This window comes from Rousettus aegyptiacus, unplaced genomic scaffold (assembly GCF_014176215.1).
Source record: "Rousettus aegyptiacus isolate mRouAeg1 unplaced genomic scaffold, mRouAeg1.p scaffold_m13_p_9, whole genome shotgun sequence".
NCBI classification, from domain to species: domain Eukaryota; kingdom Metazoa; phylum Chordata; class Mammalia; order Chiroptera; family Pteropodidae; genus Rousettus; species Rousettus aegyptiacus.
Window position 1 is genome coordinate 101233002 of NW_023416312.1, and position 18136 is coordinate 101251137.

Consider the following 18136-nt stretch of genomic DNA (forward strand, 5'->3'; position numbering starts at 1 on the left):
CCACCTCTGCAGATGACCTGGAATCCCATACGGGAGGCATGGGACCTGCCCCCAGGCTGATGTCCCACTCCCTGCCCAGGCCGGCCCTGCCTCTGCAGCTGCCTGTGCTTGCCGTGGGGCTGCTGGTGCCTCAGACGAGCACCTGGCTTCCTTTGGCTCTGAGGCCTAGAGGGGGGGCTGCTGGCTGGCCTCCATCCTCACCTCTGTACACACTGACCTGTGTTGGGGGACCGTGGCCTGCCCCTCTCAGGCCGCTCAGGCTGGGGGCCTCTAAGGGAGTAGTGGGCACTGCAGGGCCCCTCTAAGCATCCTGGCCCCCCAGATCGTGTACTTCACCGCTACGTTCCCCTACGTGGTCCTCGTCGTGCTGCTGGTGCATGACATGCTGCTGCCTGGCGCCTTGGACGGCATCATCAACTCTCTCAAGCCTGACTGGGGTCCCCTCAGGTAGGTGGAGGCAGGAGGGGGCAGGCCACCCCAGCAAACGCCCCTCACACTGACTGTTCCCTGGCCCATGGCCAGGTATGGATTGATGCCCAAATGCAGATTTTCTTTTCAAAACAAATGCAGGATTTTGCAAATACAGGGTGGTATTTAGTTACCAGAACAATCTGCCATCCTCAGAGACCAAGGACCTCCTGTTCCTTTCCAGGCCAGGTCTAACCCCATAGACAGTCCGTGGCTAATGAAAACTACACAAAAAGACGAGACTGTCTAAAATGACATCCAGTCGGGCATTGCGGACGCAAGAACAGTGTAAACTGAAAAACAAATCTAGCCTGCTGAATTTCCTTTTAAAAAATATTTTAGAAGTAGCGAGATCTGTAATGGGAGTTAAATGCATTATAGACAAGAAAAGTCTCTGTTAATACCAATTTCAAGAAAACTAATCTTCAGCCTCCTCTTTATTTTCATTATGATCTGTCTTCATTTTCTTGCTTTTTCATCCTTTACAGCTCAATTGTTTAAAAAATAGACTTTATTTTTAAAGCCGTTTTAGTTGACAGCAAAATGGAGCAGAAGGTACAGCGATTCCCCATATATCCCCTCCCCCCACACGCACGGCCTTCCCCTCTACCCACATCCTGCCTCGCAGTGGTGCATTCGTACAGCGGGTGAGCCCGCGCGGACACATCACTGTCACCCACAGTCCATGGTTTGCCTGCAGGCTCTCTCGGTGTTGTGCAGCCTCGGGGTTCAGACAACTGTACAGCGATATTTATCCATCAGTGTAGTCCTCATCCTCCATCCCCGCCCCCAGCCTCTGGCCACCACTGATCCTTTTCTTGTCTCCATACTTTCGCCTTTTCCAGAATGTCAGATCGTTGGAGTCGTGCAGTATGCAGCCTTTTCAGATTGACTTCTTTCACTTAGTAATAGGCATTTAGGTTTCTTCCATGTAATAGTCATTTAGGTTTCTTCTAGCTTGATAACTGTTTATTCATTCACCTACCGAAGGACATTTTGGTTACTTCTAAGTTTTGGCAATTGTGAATAAAGCTGCTATAAACATCTGTGTGCGGATTTTTATGAGGACAGAAGTTTTCAACTCCTTTGTGTACGTACCAAGGAGCAGAATTGCTGGATCACATGGTAAGAGCCACTTCAAAGTGGCTGTAGCATTTTGCATCCCCATCAGCAAAGAATGAGACTTCCTGTTGCTCCACATCCTCATCAGCATTTGGTGGTGTTGGTGCTTTGGATTTTGGCCTCTCTAACAGGTGCATAGTGGTATCTCATTGTTTCAGTTTGCAATTACCTAATGATAGACCACGTGGAGCATGTTTTCATATGCTTATTTCTCACCTGTGCATCTTCTTTGGTGAGGTGTTAGGCTGCTACTGCTTTGGCTGTAGAATCAACTGGCTCTCCTAATGCGAGGGAAAGAGTTTTGATCACGCACTCACTAGCACTTTGACCCAGGGAGGAAGGCTCTCCCCTTAGGAATGAACCAAAAGTCTTATATGCCTCCGGAGGTTTAACGAGGTGGCCCAATGGGAGGCTTTTGATTTGTTATAGGTACAGACAGAGACAGTTAAATATCCCAGGAGCACTAACTGCCAGTTTGCTAGGTAGCTAAACATTCAATTGCCCATGAGAGGTGCCATCCACCACAGACATAAAAGACACTACGTGGAGTACAGAGGACTCCAGGTACAGTTTGGTTATTGATGTACTCATTTGTTGGACTTTCCCGATTGGCCTTTTTAAGCCGGGGGTCAGAGGGTGTTGGATTACATCCTGAGAAGTACCATCTCAGGCTAAGGGAGTCTTTTATAAAAGTCCTGCAAAGAGGAATGAGCCCGTTTGTATTTCCCTTAGGTGCAGGGGGACAAATTGTATTTAAGTAAAGATTAGAACATAGGGGGTGAAGGTCATATGACAAAGGTGGATTTATTCAGTCAAACCTATAAAGTTATGACTGGGGAAAGGAAGAAACAAGGCACAGGAACGGAGCACCTGGCTGCTATAGTCTGACCCGATAGATGACATTCATGTGCTTGTGGGTGTAACTGACAGTCAGAGTTGGGATTAAAGAGAAATTGGTTACAGGTAAGATCAAAGGTTCTCTGATATTTTGAACAGATTAGAGTTTCTGGTGACAGATCCAGTGGTCAGAAAGGTTTTCCCCTTTTGCAATAGACTGAGAAATGCAGATAAGATCATCAGCTTTCCAAGAAAGAGAGGGAGAAGACATGATAAGAAGGAGCAGCAAGTAAGAGTTATATAGAGATCTGGTTCGATTATCTTGGGAAAGCTATGTCCATCTGCTTCACTTTCTTGAGATCTTTATTTTCAGATCACCAGATGGTGTGTAGGTCCAGAAAGGGTTTGGTGCTTTCTTTAGATGTGACATGTAAGTACAACAATCTATCCTCTGGGGATTAGCTGAACAAGGGTTGGTTAATAATACCTGATAGGGGCTTTTCCAGTAAGGTAGAAGAGAGTTTTTTTGGAAGTGTTTTCTCAATAAACAGAGTCCTCAGGTTGCAAAGTTTGGTGTTTGAAGTCTTTATCTCCTGGAAGCGCACTGCAAAGAGATTGTTCTACTAAAATATGGTTCTTTTCAACAGAAGAAATTAGGTTTTCCTATATTGAAGTTTATTTCCTTTTATCAGCTGTGCACCAAGAGGTAGGGGCGAGGTGCATTGAGCATCCTGTGCCTATTTGAAAGGGTGAAAGTTTGAGTTCCATAAACTCAAAAGGGGGTTGACCTGAGATTTAGAAGGACACCAGCACTGCTTTTGACCAAGTTATCTGGAGGGTCTTTACAACTTTTACCAATTGGGTCTTTTATTTTAACCAATTGTGTCTTAACGATGTCATTAGTCAGTTCAACCAGCCTCAAGGATTGAGTATGGTAGATATGGTTTAAGTGCTGTAAAAATGGACAAACAGCATAGACCTGTCATCATGCTTGACCAGGAAAGTGAGCTCCCTGGTCACTATGAAGAGGTGAGGTTCCCCAGGTTGGGATAATCTTTTCTAATAGAATTTTCAACCAAAGTAGAGGCAGTAGCCTATATACAAGGGAAAGTCCAGTCTAGTGAGAAAACATATAAACTATGATGAAAACATTGAGATCCATGAGATGGGGGAAACCAAATAAAATCCATTTGCCAAACTTGGAGTGGTTTATTGGGAAATTTAAATTGCCCAGGAGCAGTACAGACACTCGCCCCAGGATTATATTTTGGGCAGATGAGGCAAGCAAAGTAGGTTTTTGAGGCCTCGTTAATATTTCTTTACTAATATTAGTTTATGAACATTATCATTTTATACATAGACTGATGGTTTAATGCATGTACAGTAGTTAGTAATGGAAATTTAGGACTTCTGGTAGGAATGGGTTTTTATTTGGCCCAAACCAGAGTTCTCTTTTTTTTTTTATGGAAACAGCAGTTACTAGATTTTGAATATTGTTTCTCTTTTTCTGGGAACAGGTGTTGGGCATCTCTAGTCGATATTTCTAAATAATTATTTGGGGAAACACCCCTTTGGACCAGGACAGAGATTTGCCTATTGGTTTCTTTGAGAGCAAATTCATGGTAGATATATATCAGCAAGGTGGTTTCCAGGGAATGTTTCGGAATGCCCAAGGATGTTAATAACAGCCAAGGTGGCCAGTACAAGTATGACATATAAATAAATTTTGGACATGATTGCTATTTTTAATTTTAACCCCATTTGAGGTAAGAAACACTGCTGTTTCCACAGCATTCCAAAGTCATGGGGTTACTCAAAAGGCATGCCAACTATCGGCATAAATGTTTGTGGTTTTACCTTTAGCTAGAGCACAAGCCCAAGCAAGAACATTTAATTCAGCCTGTTGGGCAGAGGTAAAAATCTTGCCTCGATGACTTCAAAAGGAGTTTCAATAGCATATGCGGGATATATATCATTTTCAGCCTTTTAATGAGAACAATCAGTAAACTATAAAAAATCTGCATTGATTACAGGAGTTTCCTGTTAAGTTATCCCGGGAAGTCAAAAGGTGCATCGCCCTAGAGAGAGAGCTAGGCAGAAGCTGTAACACCTTTATGACCCAAACCCAGACATCGCAGTGTCCCCTCTGCTGTACTCTATTGGTCAAGGAAGTCACCGCCCAGTTCTACTCAGGTTCTAAAGGAGTGGACATAAGACTCCACCTCTTAACAGGCAGCGCCTGGATCCTGGAAGAGCGAGTGGGACAGAAGATATCTTCATGACCATTTTTCAGGGATGCAATGTACTACGATTGGGTTCACCAAAGGTTAATACCAGTGTAACAGAATCAGCTCAAACTGGCCCTATCGTTTCTAACAAGACCCGGAACCAAAGTTTACACCTTGGATATACCACCCGTGAGTAACACTTGTGGATCCTTAACTGCTCTCTCACCACGGAGCCAAAGGACCAGGATGTGACCAGAACCCAGAGCTGGGACCTTTTGAGAAGTGAAGTGTCTGCTGTCTGGGAAGATCCAGGGCTGAAACCCCTTAAATCTCACCCAGAACCCTGGTTCAGTGAGATAGATTTGAGCCTTGCCTCCTTTCTCTTTGCTGGTTGATGCTGAGATGAAACCTTACTTTTCTCAAATGCCAATGCCATAGTATTGGCTTCCATGTGTGTGGGCTGCGAGCCCTTGCTTGTTAACACCAGGTGAGGAGGCAATCTCATAGGACGGAGAGATTCCACCAGCTTCCACCAGGGAACTCCGGAGCTTAATTTCTACTTGTACTTTGACCCAACCTGAAGTAAAAGAGTTGGATTTTGGAATGTCGTCTCTCTCGGAGGAAAGAGCAGGGAGGGGCTACCGGAGACACCTCCAGCACTCTGCTCTTGACAGGTAAAGCAGCTCTAGTAACTGCCTGAGGGGATCACCTCTGAGAGTCCCAGGTGTGGGCCCTTGGAAGCAAAAGCACATTGAAGCCATAAAGGGCTAGTCGGAAAGTGAAAGCAGTCCTGGTCCTGGAGGATTCGGGCAGAGCACCAATAGTGCCCTCACATCCTGCCAGAACAGAAGCCCCTTAGGTAAAGCAGTCTTTGTTTCACTCACTCATGCATCCACACTGCCTACACGAGTACCTGTTATATAGTGGCTGGTCACTAAATTTATGAATTAAATGGACATATCAAAGGAAAATTTATTTCCTTTATTGCTCCTTTTCTGTGCTTTGCTGCTAAGTCTTCTACACCCAAGATGATAAATTTTGCCTGTAGTTCTTTTCTAATATGGTTTGTGGTCATGTGTCTTGCATTAGCTTCTTAATTCTCTAGAAGTCTTTTTTTCTCCTTCTTGCTAACTGGTTTGTTGATGTATAGTTTGCATGTAGTAAAGGGTACAAATACTAAATTTATGGATTGATAGTTTTACATATGCATACACCCATATAACCAGCACCCAGATTAAGATAGAATATTTCCATCATTCCAGAAAGTTCTCTCGTGCCCCTTTCCAATCGATAATTTCCCAAATAGAAGTAACCACTATTCTGACTTCTGTCACCATAGAATAATAAATTACAGGTCTAAACTTGAAGAACAAAATAATCAAAATAATTTAAAATTTCAAGAGACATTAAACAATTAGGTTGTGTTCTTTTACATGAAGGCTAACGAATACCGAAACTCATTAAAAGAGGTTTTGACCATAAAACGTAGATCAAAACAACAGTGGACAGAAGTAAAACAGAGCCGATAAAAACAGAAGACACATGCCAGGGACTGTTCTGCCTCCCCCTTAGGTCCACCTGGAATGGGTGCTTGTGTATGGTGGCAGAATGGGGTCAAGGTTCATTGCTGTTTACATGAGTCTCCGCCCAATGATCCCGATGCCCACTCTGTCACAAATGTGACACGTGTGTGGGGTCTGGGTCGCACCTCTGCTTTCCCTGATTGGGCCCCTGGGTCCAGCCTACTCCTACCCCACACTCTCTGTTGCAGAAAATAAAAACTAAACTTATAAAACAAATGGCACAACTAAAATAAGGAAGTAGCAATAAATGGAATTTAGGACCAAGGGAAATGAAATAAGTAGGAAGCTGCAAACTTAGGAAGTGTCTGGTAAAGGCACCAGGGTATAAGGGGCCTGCAGTTCAAAGACCTTTTAGATTAGGTTTCACAGCCCTGATTTTCAGGTCAGCCCTCTGGGCCAACATGTGCTTCTTTGAGTCAGGAACTTGGTCTAGTGTGTGTGTCGGGTAAAAGCATTCACGGAGGTGAGGAATTTCATGTGGCTTTTCCTCCTTTCAGCCCCAGCATTTCCTGGCCCAGCCCCCCCCCCCACCCCGTCTCTGCCGGCTTCTCCACAGGCCCAAGTCCCCACACTCTGGTTGTCCCTGCCTTGCTTCATGACCCAGAGATACTGCTGACCCAGCACCCGGGGCATCTGAAGCTTCAGCCATGGAGAGAAGGGAGATGCTGGCACAAGAGATCCCTCCTAATGAGAGGAAGGCTGTTGCTTTTTAATGTCGGTAATGACAAAGGTCACGTTACATGCGGTATCTATCACGGAAGGCCATTGCTTTTACCGCCAATTATTGAGGCTAGCAGCTGATGAAGAAATAAGGTGTCAAGATATGGACTGTGAGTAGAAGTGATACTCACAGCCACTTCTGTTTGCAGCGAAATAACACGGATGTAGGTCATTGCACGTGAGCCAGGTTTAGTTTGTTGTATTTGAAAATGGCAATGGAGTCTATTTTTACACACTCAGCTTTCAAAACATGTTCTGCCTTTATATTGAATGCCATCACTTAAAACAAACAAGGAACTTCAGTCATGATTCCTCCGTATAAGACTTTTATTAATGCCAGAAATAAACTGGTAGAAACACAAATTATAAAGATCAGTGTGAATGTGGGTACAGAGATGGTATAAACAGGGACTGAGGTGGCCTTGAGAGGACAAAGCCAGACCTGAGGGAGCCTTCAGTCTCGACTGGGACCCAAAAAGGTCATGATTCAGTCGATCCTTGCTCCACGGTATAGTGGCCTGGACACTGACTCCCTCAGGCTCACTCCATGCCCATTTGGCCAGACTGTGTGCTGGGGCACAGGGCATCTCCCTCCCCAGGGAAAACTTAATTCCATAAATTCCTATGGGACTGTGGCCTTAGGGACTTACAGGCTTGAGACCTCCTCAGTCCCCCCTTCTGTACCGCTCAACTCCTGATCTGGAGGAATTTCCTAATAAAACGAGATTAAAAAAAAAAACAAAAAAACCAAAAAGGAACTACAAAAAACGATGTGGAATCAATCGCTGCACCATCCCATATGTTGATTCCTAAATCTTCCAGGAAGGAATACCCTGCCTAGTACACAGAAATGTCATGCGCACTGACTCAGGATGGAGTCTGGGATGATTTCTGTTGAAAAAGAAATCTCACAACCTGGTCAAATCCACCAGAAAATAAGAATTATCCTACACCATTTTGACTTATGGTGCCTTCTCAGCAGCATACACTGCTATCAACTCAAAAACTACTCTATTTTATATCCCTGAATCATTGTTTTTAAGTAGCCATCCATTAGCACTTTTATCAAAGCAGGACATAACTGCATACACCCTGAAAACAAGGGCGAAGTCACCTCTTAAAAAAACCCCCAAAAACCAAAAAAAGAAACCCAAAAAAAACCCAAAAAACCAAAAAAAAAAAAAAAACAAAAAAAAACCAAAAAACCCCAAACTAATCACTTTCAAACAAGTCACACCACTGAGGTGTAGATTGCTTTGTGCAGCAAATATGTCCCTGTAAATATTTTATAGAAACAAATTTTCTCTTTTTGGCAATTAGATAACATTTCACTATTGACATAAATTCAGCTTATTTTCTTTCCTATTCTATCTTCAATCTGGTGTGGTTCTTGACACTTGGGCATGCAATTTTTCTGCACTGGCCTTGGTCAGGTACTCAGTGGTCTAAACACAGGTGGCCCCACATAGGAGGAAGCGACCATCTATGAGAACTGGCAATCAGCAGCCCTGGATACTTGCCTGAGGCTCTGTGACTTTTTTGCAAGTCACAGAGGGAAGATGGCAGCACTTTATGGGCTCCAGCCTGTGTGTGTGGTGACATGGAGCTGGCCTTGGGGTGCAGGGAGCCCTCATGTTGCTCTGTCCAGGCTAAGAACTCAACTCATTTAAAGAACTCAGTGATTCCCTGCCCTGCCTCCCTGCTCCAGGAAGAAAATGTTGTCACCAGATCTTGCTGCTTTGAACATCAAACTTACTTTTTTTATGATCTGAAAAACCAAGACTTTGGCATTGGCTTACCTTTAGGGCAGTCTGAAGCCCTGATTCTGTGCAGCAAAGCCTACAACTGCCCTAAGTAACCCTGTCATCGACCTGCCTGCCTATTTGATCCAACCTCATATAGAGGGCACAGTGTCAGTTGAAATGACAGACCAGTATCTGCTTAATAGTCAGTTGTTCAGATCTGTGTTCTGGCCACAGGTGTTCAGAAGGATCATAAAGGGGCTTAAACTCAAGCCCCATGCCTGAGTGAGACTTTCATCTGAGTCCCCTGAACCCCAGTGCCCAATAAAGGAAGGGGAGACACGACACCCTTGTCGCAAAGTGGGAATGTTTGCACTCCCAGGACCTGGTCAGCATTAAAGCAGAAGGAAAAAAATCAGCCAGGAAACCTGAGAATGCAAATCATTGGTTTTCGTTTTTTTCCTACTCATAACTCTTTATCACCAACAAGCTTGGGTCTGGCACAGGAGAGCCAGGGACAATTTGTGCCTTCCCAAGGTGGCAAAAATTATGCCAGCATTATTTAGCTTAAGGGGAAATAACATTGCAAGGGGACCACTCGGTCCAAGAATGGATTTCCCACTAATTGTCAGGAGGTATTTCTAATGGTAATTACTGATTTCACTAGAGTTCCCCATTTGAACACTACTCAAAGAAACCCTGGCTTGACACACATACCTTTCAAGTATAAAAGCACCTGTTCAAAATCCTATGAAAGGAAGAGGAGATGATAACTCATCTCATGTCTGTACGTGTTTCCCACACGTCTCTGAGGTCGACCAAACTGAGGTCATTGGAATCCTCAGAGGCTGTGTGAGACGGTGGAATGAGCCTGCAGTGGGCAGTCTGGCCAACTCAATTCTCAGCCTGACTCTGTCTTGGCTCCATGAACGATCTTGGGCAAAGTGCACCCATCTCCTGTGGTTCTCAATTTTCTTTTCTTCACTGTGGGAGCAATAATCTCTGCCAAGTCGAGCTTCGAGGTCATTCAGGGAAGAGAAGAGATGATGCATGTCAACCAGCACATGCTGGGAAAAGGCCAACAGCGATGGAATACCCAGCCACAGGTAGCTCCTTAACCTTGAGTCTTTAGAGCTACTGATGTCATCTGATATGTTCATCATGTAGCCCGGGACTCATTGCCCCTGTCACTTGAATTATCTTTCTTTGGGGGATAGAAAAAATTTATCTGCTGGGGTCTTTGGAGTAAGGAGTGCAGATTCTCCCATCACCGCTGGGCTTGCGGATGGGACAAACAAGATGGCTTCCGGGGGCTTCTCTGCCGGGAAAATTTATAATGTCAATGGAAGCACAAGAGAGAGGTCAGTTTCAGGGACTGGAGTCAACCAGTGTCTTCCTGTCCCATTAGCAATACTGGCTCCAATCTGCACTCCAAATTCTCCATTGGAGAAACTTTTAACCAAAGTCTCAGAAAAACATTCTTAAGTCTTGATTCTCTATTCCTGCCCTGCATGAATGAATGGAGTTGTCTGCATCCCAGTTGGAGGCTGTGGAGCCAGCTTGAAGTATCCCTGAGGTTCTGGGTGCAGACAAGTGTTGCCGGAGGAGGAAACTGCTGCAACAGGTGGCGGTGGGGGGGTGGGGGGGTGGGTCTGGAGTCCCTCAGAGCCCCCTCTGGGAGGGCACGGCTTCCTTCTTCTCCCCATTCAACGTGTACAAATCGATCCTTTCTCCCAAAGTTTCTTGCCGAGCCTACGGAAATTACACATTCTCTGTAGGTCTCCACGCGCATTAACATCACTGTGATTCTAGTGAAAGAAAACCTCAAAACAAGCCCCAGGCTGCCCTGTGTCACACGCGGCCCAAGCCCGCCCTGCTCACACTCTGGATTGCCTCTCGTCCGACCACTCCTGCTTGGTGTTCTGGAGAGCCTGCGTCTTCTGCTCGTCCACCTGCACGTAGTCCACTTTGTAATCTTCTGAAGGTTTCTTCTGAAAGGGGAAAACAAAAAGGTGCTCATTACATCGACTTAAAAATTGCGGAAACCATCGGTCCTTCTAGGTAGGTGACACAGTGCGGTCAGGTATTTGCTTCCCCTTCTTCCTGAGTCATTCCCTACAGAAGCGTCAGCATACATTGTGTGTATGCGTAGAAATATCTCTTCGCTTCTGCCCCCTTCAACTTTATTAGAGCCATTTGACTTACTTTGACCGATGTGAGTGGAAGTGACATGTACTGATCCCATAGAGAAAAGAGGCACACACTGTGCTTTCGCCACCTCTCTCTTCCTTTTCCCTTCCCAGGAGACCAGCACGCCTCAGATGGAGTAGCTTCTCCTGCCTGGACCCCGGATTGAAGAGGACCTGGAACTCTGAGGCCTTGGCCTATAGTGGATGGTCCCCACGGGCAACCAGTTAAAAAGCCTCTCCTTTTCTGGAGAAGCAGTTCAGGTTTTTGGAATGAAATTAAAGGTAAAGGAGAAATGGGAGTTCATTCAGCAAAAAGGAAGAAGTCTTCCAGATATTTTTCTGTGTGTGTGTGCACACGCACAAATCATACCGTACATCCTGTTCAACAGGCTGTGTGGTTTTTTTTTTTATCAAATGATGCATCGTTGGGCACAGTTTAGCTTAAGACCATCCCTTGCTCAAAAATATTTAGCTGTTCTCCGCTGATGACCATTCATTCATTCATTCATTCATTCCATGGCTTAGTGAGCAACACTAGCGAGTGGCTAGTGTCGCTTACACGTATTAAGTCATTTAATCCCCACAACAGGCATCAACATATGTGCTATTCCTTCTGATCCTCACTTTGCAGACAAGACTACTACCCAGAGGAGTCCAAACTGCCCAACCTGGCCTTTGGGGCCTGTTACTGAGGAGATCCGATTCAAAATGAGAGTGCCTGTCACCAAACCCCCAGAATCTAGCCAAACTAGGTTATGACTTCTTTCCTCAGCAGGCCCTTCCTATGCCTGAAGTGCCCTTTACTTCGCCGTCATCTCTGCCAGAAAATTTTCTCGATGACCTTGAGGGTCTAAGTTTTGAAGGGCATGAATACTACTTATACATATACAGGCAGACCTTGGAGATACTGCAGGTCCGGCTCCAGACCACTGCGAAAAAGCGAGTATTATCAAGAGACTCGTAATTTTTTTTGCTGGTGGAGGGTTTTGCCTTCAGTTGGTAAAGATAAACAAAAAACAAAAAACAAAAAACAAAAAAAACAAAACAAAACAAAAAAAACAACGCAACATGCATGGAGGACAATGAAGCAAAGAGTGACAAAACGGGTCTGCCTATACAGCCAAAGAACATACCCCAGAGGGAATACAGCAGGATTTCTGGGTGGCAGAATCATGGCTGACTTTAATATTCTTCACTGCACGTGTCTGTATGTTTAAGACTTTCCCGAGAGAACAAGCATGGTTGAATCATCGGCAAAATCTAAACAGAAATGAAATCTCCTGGGAATTCTGAGGCACGAAGTCCTTCCTACCTGTGCAGGAACTGGTGACACCGTATTGAAGTCTAGGGCTAAATAATCCAGGCTGCATTTCTTCTTGGACGTCATGGTACCACTGCTGCTCACGGAGCTGGCTATTCGGTGTCCATACTAGAAATCGACATCACAGGACTTGGGTTAAGGATGTCTGTCTGGCCAGGCTGCTCAAGGGAAGGAGGGTGAGTCTTCACTTGAGCACCTGCTGTTATACCCTAATAGACCGGTTTCATGCGACCTGTGCAGATCAGCCTGCATGTGTGAGTGAGAGGAGGCATTTGAGATACAAAATAGCCAGTTCAGCCATCACATGAAGCTATACCTTTATTCACCATGGAAACGGTTGGCCAAAATCTCCAGAGAACTTGTTTCATGAATCTCACAGGCCCATGAGACCTTAGAGATTAAATCCTGAAAAGATCAACCGCACTTACTAAAGTCTAATGTTCTAGCAAAGTCACCCCCAATGCATTGAAAGATAACTTTACACAAAACACACAGTGATAACATGTGTGCGACACTCACTCATAGATTTATCACCGGTACCCATCAAGTGTCTGTTCCACTTCTATCGCCTTCGGTCCTTTCCTTTTGAAATAGTTTTATGATGGTGTAAGCATCCTTAAATCACATATTATTTAGTTTTGCCCATTGTCAACTTCTATCAATAGAACCATATGGTATTTTTGGTGACTTTTAACTTTTGCTCCATATTCTATATTTCACACTCACCGACATCGATGCACTAGCCCTATTTCATTCATTTGCTTTGAGAGAGATGATTCCACTGCATAATTTATTTAACTGTTACACCACTAATGGGCATTTGCGTGCCTTCCCATTTGGGGCTCTTAGAAGCAAAGCTGCCATGAGCATCCATGCACCTGTGGAAGGATTTCTATAGCGTGTAGCTGGGAGAAGAAATGCTGCGTTATAGGATGTGTGCATCTTTAACTTTCCTGTCACCAAACTATTTTCTAAAGGAGCTGTGGCTGTACCAACGAGGAGTATATACAAGTTCTTACTGCTCCCCACCCTGGCCAACAACACTTGGTATTGTCTGACTTTTTAATGTTTTCCTGACCTGATACAGGGAAAATGGTGCCTTGCTGTGTTTCAATTTTCCATATTTTACTGATTTTTACATTGAAGTATTTGTATTTTTATCACTACTTCCTCATACATCCTGAGAATAATAATTTGTTGCTTACGTGCATTGCAAATAGCCCATCATGGTCTACACTTGTTCTTTTAATGTAATATCTCAATATTTTCCTGAGTGGCCTGCTCTTGTATTTTGTTTAAGGAATCCTTCCTATGCTGAGGTCATAATTTGTTTCCTCACATTTTCTCCTAATATTATAAAGTTTTGCCCTTCACATTTAAGTAATAGTCTAGCCTAAACCGATTTTAACATATGGCAATAAAATAGGGATATGATTCATTTTTTTAATCCCACATAAGTAAGCATCCTTTCTCCAGGAGTGTAACTTCCAGTCATACATCAAGTTCCTATACACGGAACAGATGTTGAGTTCTATCAAATATCTTCTCTGCATCTAATGAGAATACATCATTTTTCTCCTTAGTATGTTAATGTGCTTGATTGACTTAATAGATGCTTTTAATTTATAGTTATAATAGCCCATCTCTCAGAGAACATTGGTTATAATAATATATTTTTAAAGAAACCTTTCTCCTGGCATTGTTTTTATTTCCTCCAATCTGTTTGTTTTGGTCTCTATCCTTCACGCTAAAGCTTTCCTGAAATGTCTGATGAAATCATCGGCCGTCTGTTCATATTTAAGACTGAAAGACCAAGAAGCTGAGCCAACGCTTTGAGTACATGAGTTGTGCTTGTCAGCAGTGGAGCTCACTGCAAGGTCAAATCACTGGACAATTTTCTTAGCGAACCCCCAATGCCACAACCCAGGTCTTGCCTCTTGGGCTGCTCAGCTAGCCCAGAGAACAGTTTTCCAATCTCCAGAGTCAGTTGTAAATAAATGTCTGGTTGTCAACATTCTGGAAAAGAGGGGCTAAAGAAAGGGTTTGGGAATGGTCCTCAAATCCATTTTGTATATTTACTTAATCACTTTGTTTTTAGTATAGTATGTTTGGTCAAATGTGTCCTGCATCCTTCCTCCTGGCCCCAGTACAGAGACCCTTTGTTTAACTCTCTCCAGAGACTACACTTTGACTTTTCTCCAGAGTAGGAGAAAGTAGTAGTCACAGCAGTCCACCTCCATGGAGCGGGGGAGGGGATCTCATATTGACCTGCTGCTTATGCAGACTTTTGACCACTACCCCTTCTTTTTTCCCTTCTGCCCTACTTCCAGAACTAGGTGACATGGGCAATTCCTGAACCCTCCAGCTATTTTCAGTTGCTTCTTATCCTTCTCACGGTGTGTTTAGGATTTAACTTCGTTGGGTCTGATAAGTCATTTACCATCCATCTGCTTTCCAGTTTCGATATTACTACTACTGTCTTCTCAAATTCTTCGTATCCTTGTGGGTTTATGCCTTTAACGAATCCCTTTACTGCGACTTTGGAGTACATTTTGGATGGAGGGAAAGTAAAAGCCTGTGGTCAGTCTGCCATCTTTACCAAGATGCTCATGAACAGATTCTCAAGTGTTAAATCCATTTTGCATGCCTGGGAGAAATCCAACTTGTTTGTATATATTCTCAACTTTATGTAGTATTGGATTATTTTTTTGAAAACCTTCGCCATTTCTTTTTTTAACAATTCTCCCATTTAAAGTGTACAGTTCAGTAGTATTTAGTATAGTCAGGTATTTGTGCAAGCATCACCTCAATCAATTTTAGAACGTTTTCATCACCCCAAAAGAAATCTTACACCCCTTAGCCATCATCTCCCAGTCCATCTCCACAAGCTCTAGGAACCACCACTAATATAACTTCTGTCTCTATAGATTTGTTATTCTAGACATTTCATACAAGCAGAATCATATGATATGTGCTTGCAGTATTGTGATGTCATAAGAAAATATATATTTGGTCATTCAGATGACCAAAATATATTTCTCATATATATTTGGTCTTTGCAGTTAGTTCCTGGCTCAGAGCTCCTCAAATCCTTGAAATTTCCTAAGTGTGGAGTGTGACAAAGGTGTCTCTTGTTATATTAATGAATTGACTTTTGGACCCCTGGTAAGGATGGGGCTGGCTGTCAGTCCTATCCCTGTCTTATCCATAGAAAACTCTAAAGATTTCACACAAAAAGTCAATAAACAAAAAATAAACAAACTCGACAGGGTCTCAGGACACCAAACCAACACCTCAAATTCAGCTGCATTTCTACACACTAACAATGAACAATCTGAAAAGGAAATTAAGAAAACAATTTCATTTACAACAGGATCAAAAAGAACAAAATATTTAGGAATATATTTAACCAAGGAGACAAAGATGCATACACGGAAAACTATGGAACACTGTTAAAAGAAAGTAAAACACACATAAAGACATCCTATTCTCATAGATTGGAAGATTTAATTATTGCTAAGATTACAACATTAACAAAAGCAATCTTCAGATTCAAAGCATTCTCTATGAAAAATTTCAATGATTTTTTTTGCAGAAATAGGAAAGCCCATCCTAAAATCCACATGGAATCTTAAGGAACCCTAAATAGCTCAACCAATCTTGAAAAGGAAGAACAAAGTTGGAAGACTCACACTTCCTGATTTTAGCACTTGCTATAAAGCAATAGAAATCAAAGTAGTGTCATACTGGAATGAGGACAGACATATAGACCAATGGAATAGAATAAAGAGCCCAGAAATAACCTTCACATTTATGGTCAGTTGATTTTCAGTGAAGGTGACAAGATCATTCCATGGAGAAAGGGCAGTCTTTCCAACAAATAATGTTGGGAAAACTGCTGGATATCTATATGCAAGAAGATGAAGTTAGACCCCAACTTTAGACCATACACAAAAATTTATTCAAAAAGGATCAAAGACCTCAACATAGGAGCTATAACTATAAAACTCTCAAAGGAAAACAAGGGAAACCTCATGACATTGGATTTGGCAATGATGTATTGGATATAACACAAAAATCATAGACGATAAAAAAAAGAAATAATTGGCTTCATCAAAATTAAAAACTTTTGTGCTTATAAGGGCACTATCAAGACAGTGAAAAGACAACACACAGAATGGAGGAAAATATTTGCAAATCGTTATCTGATGAGGGGTTTATATCTATAAAGTATTTTTTAAAAATTTGGAAGATTTGTATTTTCTTTATAGTTTTCTACATTTCAATGTTTTTACAGGGTTTTTATATTTAAAATACCTAAAAAAATAGTATATTACATACACGCGTTATAATGTATTTAATAAAAAACTTTCTATAACTCAATAATAAAAAAACAAACAACCCAATTCAAAAATGGGCAAAGGTGTTGATTAGACATTTCTCCAAAGACATAAAAATGATAAATAAGCACATGAAAAGGTGCTCAACTTCATTAGCTGTTAGGGAAATACAAATGAAAACCACAATGAGATACCAATCCACACCCATTAGAATGGCTATCATACAAAACAAATAAACAAACAACAAACAAAAATAGAGTGTTGGTGAGGATGTAGAGAAATTTGGAACGATTCTGCATTGCTATTGGGAACATAAAAGGGTTTCCCCACTGTGGAAAACGGTTTAGTGGTTCCTCCAAACTCAAACATAAATTACCATGTGATCCAGCAATTCCCCCTTTAGGTATATATCTGAAAGACTTGAAAGCCAAGATTCAAACAAATACTTGTACACCGATGCTCATAGCAGCATTATTCATAACAACCAAAGGGTAGAAACAACTCAAATGTCTACCAACAGATGAATAGATAAACGAAATGTGGTTCCTGCATACAATGGAGTATTAGCTTTAAAAAGAAATGAAAATTCCAATAGGGATGAATCTTGAAAATCTTATGCTAAATGAAAAAAGGCAGACACAAAAGGGCAAACAGCTTATGATTCCACCTATATGAGGGACCTACAATAGGCAAATTGACAAGGACAAAAAGTAGGACAGAGGTTAGTAGGGGCTCGAGGGGTAGGGACTAGGGAGTTATTTTTCAATGGGTACAGAGTTTCTGTCTGGGATGATGAAAAAGTTCTGGAAATGGATGGTGGTGATGGTTGCTGTTTAAGATTAAGATGGTAAATTTTATGCTACACATCTCACTGCAGTAAAACAAATTAAAAAAACAAAAACAATCTATAAAAGAATGTTTACAACAATTCATAGTTATTATGAATGCATAATCATGAATATATAATTGCCAAAAAACTTGAAACAATCCAAATGTCCTTCAGTGGGTGAATGTATAAACAAACCTGCACATCCACACACTTGAATACTAACCAGCAACGAAACATAAAAAACTATTGACACGTGTAACAATTTGAATGAATCTCAAACATATTACGCTGAGTGAAAGAAGCCAGTCTCAGAAGATGGAATACTACATGAGTCCATTTTTGTGGATTTTTGAAAAGAAAAGGTACAGTGATGAAGAGCACATCAGTGGTTGCCAGGGAACGGAATTGTGGAGAGGACATGACTATGAAAAGATGATGCGAGGGAGTACCTTGGGGTAGCGCAGCCGCTCTATGTCCTGATCGTGGTTCCACGAATCTATGCGCATGTTAAAACTCACCGATAAAATAAATATGTCATGGGATGTAATGTATTGCGTGGTAACTATTAACAATACTGCATTTATATATTTGAAAGTTGCTAAGAGTGGATCTAAGAATCTCTCATCACAAGAAAAAAATGTTAACTGTGCGGTGATGTATGTTAAATGTATTGTGGTAATCAAAATAAACTCACTGAACTGCATACCAGGAAAGGTCGATTTCATTGTAAGATAATCTAAAAACTAAAGTTATTATA

At 42.3% G+C, this 18136-nt stretch overlaps 1 protein-coding gene across 6 annotated transcripts in view; it reads right to left on the bottom strand.

Annotated features, from left to right (window-relative positions):
- Positions 1 to 6785: 6785 nt before the first annotated feature.
- The window catches only part of GAB3 (GRB2 associated binding protein 3), a 63921-nt gene continuing 52570 nt past the window's right edge, over positions 6786 to 18136 (bottom strand). For 5 of the 6 annotated variants that reach the window (XM_016133457.2, XM_016133456.2, XM_016133460.2 and 2 more), the window contains exons 9-11: positions 12202 to 12318; positions 10582 to 10691; positions 6786 to 10452 (exon numbers count right to left, since the gene is read on the bottom strand). In XM_016133457.2, the coding sequence (XP_015988943.2) occupies positions 10407 to 10452; positions 10582 to 10691; positions 12202 to 12318 (273 nt within the window). In that variant the 3' untranslated portion in view covers positions 6786 to 10406. Of the gene's footprint in view, positions 10453 to 10476; positions 10692 to 12201; positions 12319 to 18136 lie in introns of those variants that run through there. The other variant, XM_016133459.2, reaches the window with a different exon arrangement.